Source organism: Pteropus medius, unplaced genomic scaffold (assembly GCF_902729225.1).
Source record: "Pteropus medius unplaced genomic scaffold, Ma_sr-lr_union100, whole genome shotgun sequence".
In the NCBI taxonomy this organism is placed as follows: domain Eukaryota; kingdom Metazoa; phylum Chordata; class Mammalia; order Chiroptera; family Pteropodidae; genus Pteropus; species Pteropus medius.
The window spans coordinates 832835-845002 of NW_024350396.1; the positions used below are offsets into that span (position 1 = coordinate 832835).

At 54.9% G+C, this 12168-nt stretch overlaps 1 protein-coding gene across 3 annotated transcripts in view; it reads right to left on the minus strand.

Annotated features, from left to right (window-relative positions):
* Positions 1–6892: 6892 nt before the first annotated feature.
* The window catches only part of PUDP (pseudouridine 5'-phosphatase), a 36890-nt gene continuing 31614 nt past the window's right edge, over positions 6893–12168 (minus strand). For 2 of the 3 annotated variants that reach the window (XM_039839648.1, XM_039839646.1), the window contains 2 exons: positions 11652–11809; positions 6893–8223 (listed from right to left, as the gene is read on the minus strand). In XM_039839648.1, coding sequence (XP_039695582.1) covers positions 8124–8223; positions 11652–11809 — 258 coding nt within the window. In that variant the 3' untranslated portion in view covers positions 6893–8123. The remainder of the gene's footprint in view (positions 8224–11651; positions 11810–12168) is intronic. The other variant, XM_039839647.1, reaches the window with a different exon arrangement.

The window sequence follows — 12168 nt, forward strand, 5'->3', positions numbered from 1 at the left end:
TCGATATCAAAATGTGATGATCTCTTGATAGATTCAAGTAGGTTATGTTTATGGCACAAGTATTTTCAACTTAAAGATGATAATTTTGTTTCTTGGCTGTTATCTAGAAAATCTGAAATAAGGGATATAAACTTCCTTAACATAATGGGAACTCACAGTTGAGAACCACGCACATAAATGATAAATAAACGTACTGAAAACTAAAAAAAACTCGTTGGATATGAGTCCACGTAAAACATAGTGCTTAAAACCTGCCAATACATCATCGTTTTTTGATTCTGTAAAGTGTTCACTGGCACGTGGACTGTTTTCGCTTCTTCCTATAAAAATTATGCATACATTATTAGCTGCTTTTTGTAACCGCATTTGTAATAAAAATAATGGCAAGCTCCTCCCAAGCCAGGCCTTCATGAACAGGAAACTGTTGCATGAACGCATGAGAAATATCTGTTTGAAAATCCACGTGATGCACGTGGGAATCAAGGCTGACAAACCATCACATCTGGCCACACGTGCATGTCGTTTAAGGAGCTAGTGCTTGACTGTTAAGCGTGCGAAAAACCACGTGACTTCATTTTCAAGTTGGGAGAAAGCTATGATCCTGATTTCTTCTCAGTCTTTAAACCTGGAACTTATTTTCTATTTTAAAAACCCCTTAGAATCTTAGCTCCATATTGCTAAGCGAAAGAAGGCAGTAAGAAGGCGTTGTAACTAGAACATTCCGGAAAAGACGAAACCATGGAGAGGGTAAAAGCCCGGAGGTTGGCAGGGGCTGGGAGGGAGGGCTGAGCGGCCGCAGCCCGGAGGGTGTTGAGGGCGCTGTCACTGCTCCGTGTGGCACCGTGACGGTGGGCACGTGTCGTCACACGCTTGTCCAGACGCACGGAACGGGGAGCATCAGGACCGACGAGACGTGGACCGCGGCCCGGGCGGCACGACGGCGTGACGGAATCGGCGTGAGTGCCGTGCCGAGCACCGCACGCGGACGCGAGGGGCCGTAACGGCGGCGCGGCGCTGACGGAGGCCACACGAGGAAGGTCGCTGCTCCTTCGCGCGAGCTCCCTGACAACTGTACGCTGCCCGTCAGCAGCCGGAAACCCTTCCCAGCCTCTTCCTCGCCCGGCGCTCAAGGCTCGGACTCGTGGGGGCATGAAACGTGGCCGCGGCCCACGATGCTGTTCATCCCCTCACTCAGCGTCCGGTTGTCACGGGCCACCTTCCTCGCGGTGCGGGCACGTCCCTGCTCTCAGCCACGCTGGCCCCGGAGAAGGTCTGTCCTCACCGCCCCTCCACGTCTCACATCCCACGAGACCCGCTCGAACGCTGCCTCTGCAAAGAGCCGTGCCTGTCCAAGCCACGAGGTTGCATCTGCCACCCTGTCACCCCACACGCTCGGAGTCTAATGCTTACACTCGCCTCCCGTCACAGTGTCTTTCTCTACGGAACTTGGGCCTGTGCCCTAGAGTCCGTGGTCACAGTTTAATGTCCCCGTGCTCACGTCCTGGACCACAAGAGGCAGATCAGTACGTCAGGCAGGGGCCTTTTTTGGAGATTGTCACTAACAATTCCTGGACCGTACTCTTGGGAGTAGAAATTGTCTCAGCAACATGGAGTGGCTTTTATCGTATTAGAATCTACTGAAACTTTCTACAGGATATATGTTTCTTGAAAAATGGATAAAATACTTTACTGTTCTTATTTTGAGGTAATGCACAGAGCATGTAAAACTTCGCTTTGCTGGTGTCATTGACCACGTATGCCGTCACTTTCATGAAAGGAATGAGCATGGTGTATACTGTTTGAATTACTGGGTTTTTCTTCCAAAACTCTGAAACGATGTCAGTCTCCTCTTAGTTCTCTCGTGGTCACCTGAATCCACTTCGTGGCCACGTGACTGTACTTGTGTCTGTATCAGTAAAGTCCCTGGCGTTTGTTTCGTAGGAGTTTAAAAGCAGTATCTAGTAAACAGCTGAATCAAAAAGAGAAAGTAGCATCTTGCATTTCCGACTTTCACTATCCGCCGCCTTTGCTGCTACCATTTGTCAGTCACATTATTGTCTTCATGTTCTGGCCACATTCTTAGGACACATTCTTTCCTTGAGAAGCTTTTGGATATTGTTCCGCTGTCTCCTAGCTTTTCATGTCTGACACGGAGAGAAATCTCAGCTTCCTAGCATTTCTGAGTGTCCATAGAATTCTTTCAGGAATTTCAAATATCATTAACTTAGTAGAGTGTTTCTTTGTGAACTGATGTATAGAGACACAGCCTTGAATGTCACTGTGCTATTTTTGTCTGCGCATTCAAATTTGCCTTTATTTTAGGAATGGTACCTGAAATTATATGTTTGGATGTTTTTTCCCGTTCTATTCATTTTTCATTTGGGCAGGACGGCGCCATCATAGATGGTCAAACGCGTCTGCCTGAGTCTCTCTTCTCTGTGTCTCTCTGTCTGTCTGTCTCTGTCTGTCTGTCTCACTCACTCACTGCTCATTCTCGTCTCTCTCATCCATTCGAGGCTCTGTCTGCTTCCTCTTCGCTCCCATGCAGCGCATGATCAGTAATGTCTTCTTCCTTATCTCCCTCCTTCGGTTGTCACTGCACTGCAACGCTGTGTTAATTGCTCGGATTCCGCGGACATGTCTCCGCTCGAGCTTTCTGGCTGCCGTGCGCTGGAATTTTCCTGGGATGCGTCTTCATCAATCGCGTCCTGCTCTCTTTTTCTTTTTCTCTTTGTCCTCCCCTTGCAGCATCTCTTTCAAGGCCCCTGGCCGGCGACCGCATGTTTGAGGAGTATCATCTGTCACGTGTGAAGGAGGACAAGTCTGCGGCACCAGGCACTTGAGCAAGGCCGGGGGGCTGGGCGCAGGGACCGGCACGGTGCCGGGAGGCTTCTGGGCTGGGACTCGGGACATCCCTGCTGTGCTGTGTGTGGGCGTGGCCTTCCCGGGCCAACAGCCAGGTGTTTGGGCTCACGCCGAGGACACGCACTTCCAGAACGTTCCACGGTGGGTATGTCACCTGGGCCCCGTCGTGCCGGGTGAAGCCTGGTAGCCGCTGGCCTATGTGGCCGCTCTTCGCTTGCCCTCCTTTACCATGTGTGGCCGGCTTTGGGCAACGTGTTTGTTCCTTCCTTATTTCCCAGGGCCCCAGCACCCCCATCCTACGCCAGGCCCGAAGCACGTGGTGAGGAGCTTCCCGAACCACCCGCGGCCCCTGACCTTGTCCTTCCAAGCAAGGAGTCTCTGCTTCTCCTTTAAAAGTGCTGCTCACTCTGAATAGGTCAGCGCTGCCATCTCTGTCCATGTTACACAGAAAAAGATGGCTTCTCCTGCTGTCCCCAGCACCGTCACCCCATCGGCCACGTCCCTGGCCATCTTTCTGCATGTATTGTGATCCAGGGCTCCGGAGGGTGTCCGGTTTCATCAAAAATAATGTTTCTTTGGTACTTAATCTCTCGGTTGTTTCGGGTTGGTTTCATAGAAGAAATGGGACAGGTTTTCACAACCACTTGTAATTGAAAGAACAGTTCCTTCAAGATTCGTTTTCTTTTTCATCCAAATGAATTTGATGAAGAGAGGAGGCTTGAAAAGAATGTCTAATATCTTAATAGCCAAAAAGCCACAGGTATAGGGCGCAGAACGTTCTATCGGGGTACGATGGCAGTTTTAATGCTGTATCGGGACAAGCGACACTAAAATCCTATTACGAGGATGAAGAGGCACAGGGAGAAACCTCATGGAGAATCCCGATGCTTTCTAGAGCATAGAGTCATGGTACATTTTTTCTTAAATTCAGAACAATTAGATGGCACCTATAGATAACTGCATTCAATTTTTACCGAGCTATTTTGACTGAAATGTACCACAGGGGATACAGCTCCGGGATCACGTGGACCACTCAGTGTCACCTGCATCTGTTTTCTTATGAGGCAGGGACCCGGCAGGGTGAGCCTGGGAATAAGACGTCATGGCCGAGAAGTGTACGGACACCCAAGACAAACCTCAGACTCAGGGACATGGACAAAGTCCAAACGAGACCTAAGCAACACGGGCCACTGCGCGGAAGGCGAAAGACCAAGGACCACAGCTTCACGGCCGCTGCGGAAGGAGACGAGATTGTCGTCGGTGCCGAGGCCGACAGCTGCCGCGCCATCAGCGTGATGAAGCCGGACACCACGGCAACGGCAGCTTCGAAGGGTGAGGAAGATGTCAAACCGCAAGTCACCACCCAGCGAGAACGTCCTTCAGAAAGAGCAGCCAAATGAGGACATGCTTAGATGGAGGACAACGGAGAGAATGTGTCGTCATCGGACCCATACACGCAAACGTTAAATGGCGCCGTTTGGGACCGGAATGTGTACAGCAATGAAAAAACTTTACCAGTAGTGAGATGCCCTGTTTGCTTGTTTCAGACTTTGGAATGGACTCTGCCCCATTATGCTGGCACGCGCACAGCGCTGATGAGGTTTGCAGAGAAACAGATGTTCCTTATATTGGTTAAATACTTATTCTTATTTATTAAGACTTCGAGTATGGAAGGCATGCCAGCTCTTTCCCAAAGCGGGTTTAGAGAATATACAGTTGTAAGTGACTCTGCATAACATATGAAGTCACCACCCCTTTGACAAGGTCACGTCACAAGTGTACGTGACTTCATGTTTCCCAAGGCCTGATGACTGTCGAGAGATTAAAAAATATTAGGGTTCTCAAACAGCTCTCTATCGTCTTCACCCCCTAAAGACACAGATTACTTGCACCGTGGTAAATGGAGGTATTTTAGTGTAAAAATACTCATTTCGCATGTAATGTCAAAGAAATATACGCGGGACACGGGAGTCCCCGTCACCTGCAGCAACATCTTACCACAGAGCTCTAACGGAAAGGGGGCAGGTTCGCGGTTCCAAAATGACTTAGTGACAGCTGCCCGCCACGACGTGGAGCAGGAGGGGAAGGCGTGACTACCGAACTCTTCAGACACACAGAAAAAGTCAGCTGACGCGAGAGCCAAACGCCTCAGACCAGGCACCGCAACCAACGGCGTCACCGCCAAGTGTCACCGGGTGCGGAAAAGTTCTGGCCAGCGACGTAAGCATGTGCGTGACGGAAGCGTAGCAAGATAAACAGCCCGAGATGCACCTCGCTCGGTGCTGCTCTGGTTCAACGCAGTGTCAACCCTTCTGCTGAATGTCGTGTACACTGTTCCAAGATACAGCGGCGTGTCCTCCGGGTCCTGCCACCCAGCGCGGATGACATTTCTGCAATCACGTCGACGTGGATGGAGGCTGTGCGGATAAGAGTTGACCCGTGAGAACATTCTGTGCGAACTCAGTGCTGCAGCGTGCACGGCGCAGTCTACGGAACGGCCAGGACGCAGAACCCTTTCAGGCCTCCACACGCGCTTTCAAGATAATGTGAGCTCCTCACCCAACGAACGTGCTTTCTGCAAAGCGAATATTTTCAATCGGCGACAACTGGAGTAACGATCATAGCTGCCGCTGTGTAAGTCACGCATCGTGTGTTAAGTGTGCTCCTTCCACGTGTGACACTTCTTCGCGTCGATGCTGCATGGGACTCACTACCCGGCCTCAGGGGTCAGGAGCCCAGAGCGGGCAAGGGCGAACCGTTTAGCCCCAGCGCTGGGGCGTGACTCGAATTCGGTGTCATTGGAAGTCCCTTGAAACTTTCCAAGGCGGCATTTTCTCCGCACGGAAGAGAAGGATGGCATTAATCCTAGCAGTGCTGGCGACGGGCTCGGGTCAGAAGGTGCTTTTGACTTCAGCCGGTGGAGGACCAGAGGGAGGACAACGTGACGCAGAACAGTTAGTACGAACAGGCCGAGACTCGTTATTTTTCGTTCTAAAACTGCCTGTCACGTGCCAATCTGTTTTTAAAGGTCGCAATCGTCGGGTTCGGCACATCGGACTGAGCGACGAAGTGACAGCTGCGTTCGAAACGGTACGAAGAGCCGGTCGGTCACACGGCAGCTGTCTCCGGCGTGACACAGGCACGTGTCCTCGCGACACGCCCTTTTGTAAATCGCTGGACTCCAACTGAGGACCCCGTCACTGGGAAAGACTCGCGCGAGTCGTAATTCGCAAGTTCTGAGTGCTGCATGTGTTCCGTTTCAGGGGAATGAAGAAGAGTCGCAGCGCCACCTCTTCCGGGCTGTCATCGGTCCCCGACGGCCTCCCGGAGGTTACACGACACACGAGCAAACGTTAGCGGCTACTAAGGGCAAAATTCCTGAGACCTACTAATCGGGGCCTGTGCCTCACAGAACACATGTGCGATGAGCTACGATCCTACGACAACGCGACCGTAAACCATCCTGGCGCGAGTCCTTCCGGTGTACGAGTTCCGTGTTATGCCTCTGAGATGTCGGTGGAAACTCAACAGAGAGACGTACTGAAACGAATCAGGCTGACGCAGACTAAGAACAAACGTGTGTGCTCTGGACAGGCATCAGCATTTTTCCTTTGGACAGAAACATGAGTTTGGCTGCAGACTTGGTTAATACAACAGAAACAACGCAAACGCCCTTGAGGTCAAATTTAACCCAGGGAAACATACCCTGATCTAGATCAACGTTACTTTAGAGAGATGTTAAACTTCTTTGCTTTATTCATGCAAAATCACCGAAGGATTAGAAAACATCAAGATAAATATTTTGGAAGAATGAGGTACCAAATCAAACAAGTGACCACTTAATCAAGAGCTTTCATCGCTATTCGCGAAGGGACCAAGGTTCCCTAAAAATAAAGAAATGTCATTTTACAATGTGAATACTGTTTGGGTTAAAAAAAAAAAAAAGTAAATTAGTCACATTTATGTTTTACATTTGTTAGAGGAAATGTCTTTGCAAAAAAGATGAAATCATACTCCCATACAAATATAATGTGAACAGCTGTCAAAAATTTTATTCAAGTAAATTAACTGGCGGGCTAACCAGTAAAATGTTACAACCAGTTGAAGGAGAATTCAAAGAACAGACAAATACACAGGCCTTCGAGAATGTGAAATGAATTTGCTGAACTGAGGTACAATCGGTCACCAGCCAGAGGCGATCATTCACAGGCAATCATCCAACAGACAATCACATACATTACTATGTTTTTTCTACAACTGAGAGTTGAAAATTAGCTCAATGACAATTAATGACAGAGACCAACTGCAAGGGTACAGAAGCAGGCACACCCCTGTGATTGTATGTGTCCCATTTCAATGCCTGTCACTCACAAAAGGCAGAGTAAATCAATTAAAGGGGATTAATGGCCAAAGTGTAACATCTGATGAATTATCCTGGAAATGTGCTGTGGCTCTGGGCTGTACCAAGTACACATTCGGAAATCAAATTACATATACATCAAGGCACGTATTAGAAAGATAAATGTTCTCAGAGGAGAGAGGATAAATTTTTGAGCTATAAACCATTTTTGAATGTGGGTATGTGCCTAGGTATGAGATACAGACTAAAATTATGTTCATACTAAAAATACTACCGATATGGTCGAGAGGTATTTCGAAGGCAAAAAAGAGTATCAATTTCTGCAGTGTTTATGTACACTGTAAATATTTATAATGAACATAAATTATAAATATGTATACGTACACACACACACGGACTAAAGCATATAAATATATGTGTGCATTTTTTACATGTTCTAGCCAGGGTTTAGAAAAACTAAAAAGAAATGAACACAAATGTAATTTCATTTTTCCTTGTATTTTACATATCTATGCACATATGTATACACACGCGTACATATCTGCGTGCGTGTTCGCACATAAGCATGGATGTGTGTGCACGTGTGCTCACTGTGTGTGACTCTGACTATGCTAAGACTAATGCAGTACGTAACTCTAACTGTGCAAGGGACAGCTGTGCTCAGTGCACCGTGCCCGCTGTCTCTACCTTGTTTCCTCTCGACCGTGGGGCTACAGCCTATCATCGTTTTGGAGCAAGTGCACAGGGGTGAGGCAGGGACGTGGGCGACGTGGCGGTGGTGACACGCGGGTGCGGGGCAGGCGGAGCAGCGTGCCCGCCGCTCACTCGTAGGGCGGCAGCCCGAAGAGCTCGGGCCGGAAGTCCTGCAGGGACTCCAGCACCACGGTGGCCTTGGCCGTCAGGTCTCGGCGCAGGTGTGCATCGGGCACCATGACCACCTGCATCCCGGCTGCGAGGGCCGCCTCCACCCCGTTGGGAGCGTCTTCAAAGACAAGGCACTGCGGGGTGAGGAAGAGAGAGAGGGTTGAGACGGCCTGGTGGGAGCGACAGCGACACTGCGCTCCTGGCATCGTCGTCGCCGCCGGCTTTGCTCCTGCGCAAAGCGAGGCAGCCAGGAAGGGCGCTTCCGCTCTGCGGGCCGCGTTGGGACAGACGCACGCGGTCCCCGTCCGTCGCAGCAGCGGTCCCCAGCCTGTCCGGCAGCAGCGGCCGGGGCTCCCACGAGACTCTAACGCCCGACGACGCGAGGCGGAGCTGAGGCGGTGACACCGGCGCGGGGCAGCGGCTGCGGACACGGACGAAGCTTCGCTCCCGTGCCCGCCGCTCACCTGCTGCTGTGCGGCCTGCTCCGGACAGGCCAGGGACGGTCCTAGTCTGCAGCCCGGGCGCTGGGGACCCCCGGGGCACAGGGAAGGGACTTCCAGAGCTGCTGACGAAGCTTCATGGAAATGCGGGGTAGCAGGGTGGAAAGGTGGGACTCTTGATTTAAAACTGTGTTTTGAATCATCAAAATCTATTCAACGAACAACTGAATATCCAGAGCATGAGAGGAAATCGTGGGGAAAACCATACTTTCCAGCTACTTCGGAGTTGGTGCCGTTTGTTTGGAAATGAAGTGCGTAGCGCGGCGTAGTGAACAGGTCAGTGCGTGTGCCAGCGGCGGGCGCCAGTGTCACCAGCAGCTGGCCGCGGCGTCCCCACGTGCGGCGCCGCTTGCGGCGTGCGGGCGAGGCCGCGCATGCACGAGGACAGCCGGCGCGCGTGCACGCGGCCGTGCGTGAACGAGGCGCGGGAGCCCCGCGTGCGTGGGGGGCTCCGGGGTGCGCCGGCCCGACAGCACGGCAGCCTGCGTGTGGCGTCAGCGCGCGCTCAGGGCGGACCCGAGGTCCCTGCGACGGTAAAGCGGCCGCCGTCCGTGCTGCGCCGTCCGGCCCGGGACAGCACGCAGGCCGACACGCGCCCGGGCTGCCGGGACGTGGCACGCTGCGGGAGAACAGCGCCACACCCGCAACCCCGCACCTCACACTGCGGGGCTACACTGGGCAGGGGGCCCCCCCGCACCGCTGAGCAGCTCGCACGTCCCCCGTCCTCCTGAAGCCCACGACCGCCCAGGCGGGGCCGTGCCCGCCGCTCCCCTCTTCCCCCAGCCCCTGGTCTCCTTGCCTGTCACCCCACGTCGTCACCAGGAGTCCTAGCAGCCCCACATGCTGCAGGCTGGGAGAGGGCTCATGCCGCCTGACGCCTCACGTCTGGTGGACCCCGTCCCGTCTCCCCCTTTCTTGGCGTCCCCACGGCCTGCTCGGCAGCGGGAACCCCGAGTCCTCCCCGCCGCCCTCCTTCCATGGGGCGCGGACCCGGCGGCAGCTGCTCTCCGCGCAGGCGCAGCGGGCAGCAAGCGTGTCCCCACACCGCACGCCGGAGGGACAGGCCAGCGCCCTGCAGTCGGGGCTGTGAGCGCGGACGCCCGCGACGTCAGCAGGGACACGGCAGGCACCGTCCGGGACCACCCCTCCGGGGCCGCACGGAGCGCCCGGCGCTGTCCCCGCTCCCTGCTGCCTGGTCCCGCCGTGAGCCCCGGCTCGTCCGAGGGATACACGGCTCCGCCGAAACCCCCCGACTCGTGCTCTGACTGATGGGGTTCAGAAGCTCTCCGGGGCTGCCTCTGTCCCTGTGTTTGTGACATTCTGCCCCGATCACACTCTAAATGTCCCGAGCCTTTTATCTGCATCCACGGCACTTACATATCCAACGACTTTTTTAGACACTCCTCGTGTTCCATGACAATTGTGTAGCCCCCTGTGAAACCCGGGCCGGGACGGGGAGCGGGGACCGGGGACCGTCTGCCGTGCCCTGGGGGACCGCATCCGGCCCAAGCCGTGCAAGCAGCTCTTACTGTGTTTGCGGAGGTTCCTCCCAGGGCCTCAGAGGACAGTCCCCTGAGGGTGGTGCCTGACCAGGACCGGTCGGGGAAACTCAAGGGCTGCAGCAGGAGTGGGTGGCTCCCAGGGAACCGGGCACGCTGGACGCAGATGCCCAGGCGCGGTGGCCACACAGAACTGCACAGCAGCGGAGGGACAGCGCGCGCTCGTGGTTGGAGAGAGCAGCAGCGCGTGGACCAGGGGACCAGGCGCCAGCACAGCGTGCGCTGCACGCGGGACGGGGCCTCAGCGCCCGGGCTCCCCTTGTCCGAAGCAGCAGAATTAGAGAGCAGAACAAGTACATTCTGAAGCGCCTCGGACACCTGTCAGCAGCTGTTTGCGTCCTCGTGACTGCCTGGTCCAGGTTCCCCGGCCCAACCTGCTCTGAGGCCACTCGAGGAGGAAAGGGGCCGGTGCCTGACACCCAGAAGTTTTACGAATATTCACTGCCACGGAAACCAAACTCAATCTCTGAAAGTCACCAGGAAACACTGCCTTAGTCACCGCTCTTAAGGGTCATAAAGCCAGTGGGAGAAGCCAGCTGAAGGAAGCAGCTCAGGCCGCGCACCAACGCAAGGAGGAAGTGTGGTCTGCACTGAATCAGCAACCCCCAGCCCCAACTTCAAACTCCCCCCTCTGCCGCATCAGCCGCCCCTGCAGAGGCTTCACACCCCGGGCTGAATCCTGGTCCTTAAAGGCCTATTGTTCTCCGCCTGGCCCCCCTTCCCCCTTCCCCCACACTGCCCTGGGGTCTCAGACCATCCCGCCCACCTGGCAGGTGTGAGTCACCTCTGCACCCTCCTCTCTGCACAAAGCCTCTCCTCTAAGTCAGGGCTCGGCCACTGCGTGCCGGTGGGGGAGGCTGGGCAGCGGGCCACCTTTGTCCCTCGTCCAGCCCACAGCACTTGCCTCGGCCATGCAGGCACGGGGGCGTGTGTGTGGACTGCACGCCCCTTTCATTAATTTCGTGGCACACACACTGCAGAGCACACTCCCAGCCTGCACGGAAGTGCCCGGTCGCGAGCATTCCCGCGGCCGGCCCCCACGGACGCCCTGGCTGTGCGGGGCGGGGCAGGCTGGCCGGGACACACCTTGTCAGGGTGCCAGGGAAACTGTGAGCCTGTCACCGCCTGCTAACCTTGGAGGCATGGCGGAAGTGACCTTGCAGGGGGCTCAGGGCAGCAAAGGGACCACCGTGTCCGAACAGCAGCGCAGACACTGGCCCAGCCCAGTCAGGGGTTTGGGGTCTGAGCCAAGGGAAGTGCAGAGGTAAAGCAAGGTCGCCCAGGAACGCAGGTGACAGAATCCAGGAACAGAGCCGAGCCTCCGGAGTCCAGTGTTCTCTTCACCGTGCCAGGTGAAGGCTGAACCCCATCTGCATTCCATTTCGAGGAGCGCAGACGAGCTTAATTAAAGTGTAGCTGGAGGGGTTTAATTTACAAAGAATAACATTTGCGGGGCCCGGGAGGTGAAGCGTGTTGGGGCGCCCAGCAGGGTGCGGCACTCACCACTCTGGAGACGCGTGAGCTGGCAGCAGGGCACAGGGCCACCGTGCGTCTGCGTCCCCAGCCAGGCTGCTCAGCACGGACAGCAGCGAGGGGTCGGCAGGCCCCTGCACTGCGTCTTCAAGGTAAGTACAGGTAAGTCGCACGGTCGGCACCAGAACCTGTGTGGAGGCCGGGGGGACGGAGACGGTGGATGGGACCCGGGAGACACCCGGGGAGCAAAGGGTGTGCGTGGACGGCACACTGCGCGTCAGGTGGCGTGACACGAGCCTCGTGACGTACCGGGCACTGGCCGCAGTGGTGCTGGACAGCAAGACTGGCCTCGGCAGCTCCCACGCACCTGCTCCAGGTAGCTGCGCGCGGCGCCTCGCTCCCACGTGCTGTCCCACACTCGGCACCCGCGCATTCGCTGTCACCAACACGTCACCCCTCTGCTCAGCAGCTCGCGTCAACAGCACAGGAAACAGATGGGGACAGCCACGAGGGCGAGGAGCCCACCCCGTGACAAGTGGCTCTTCAG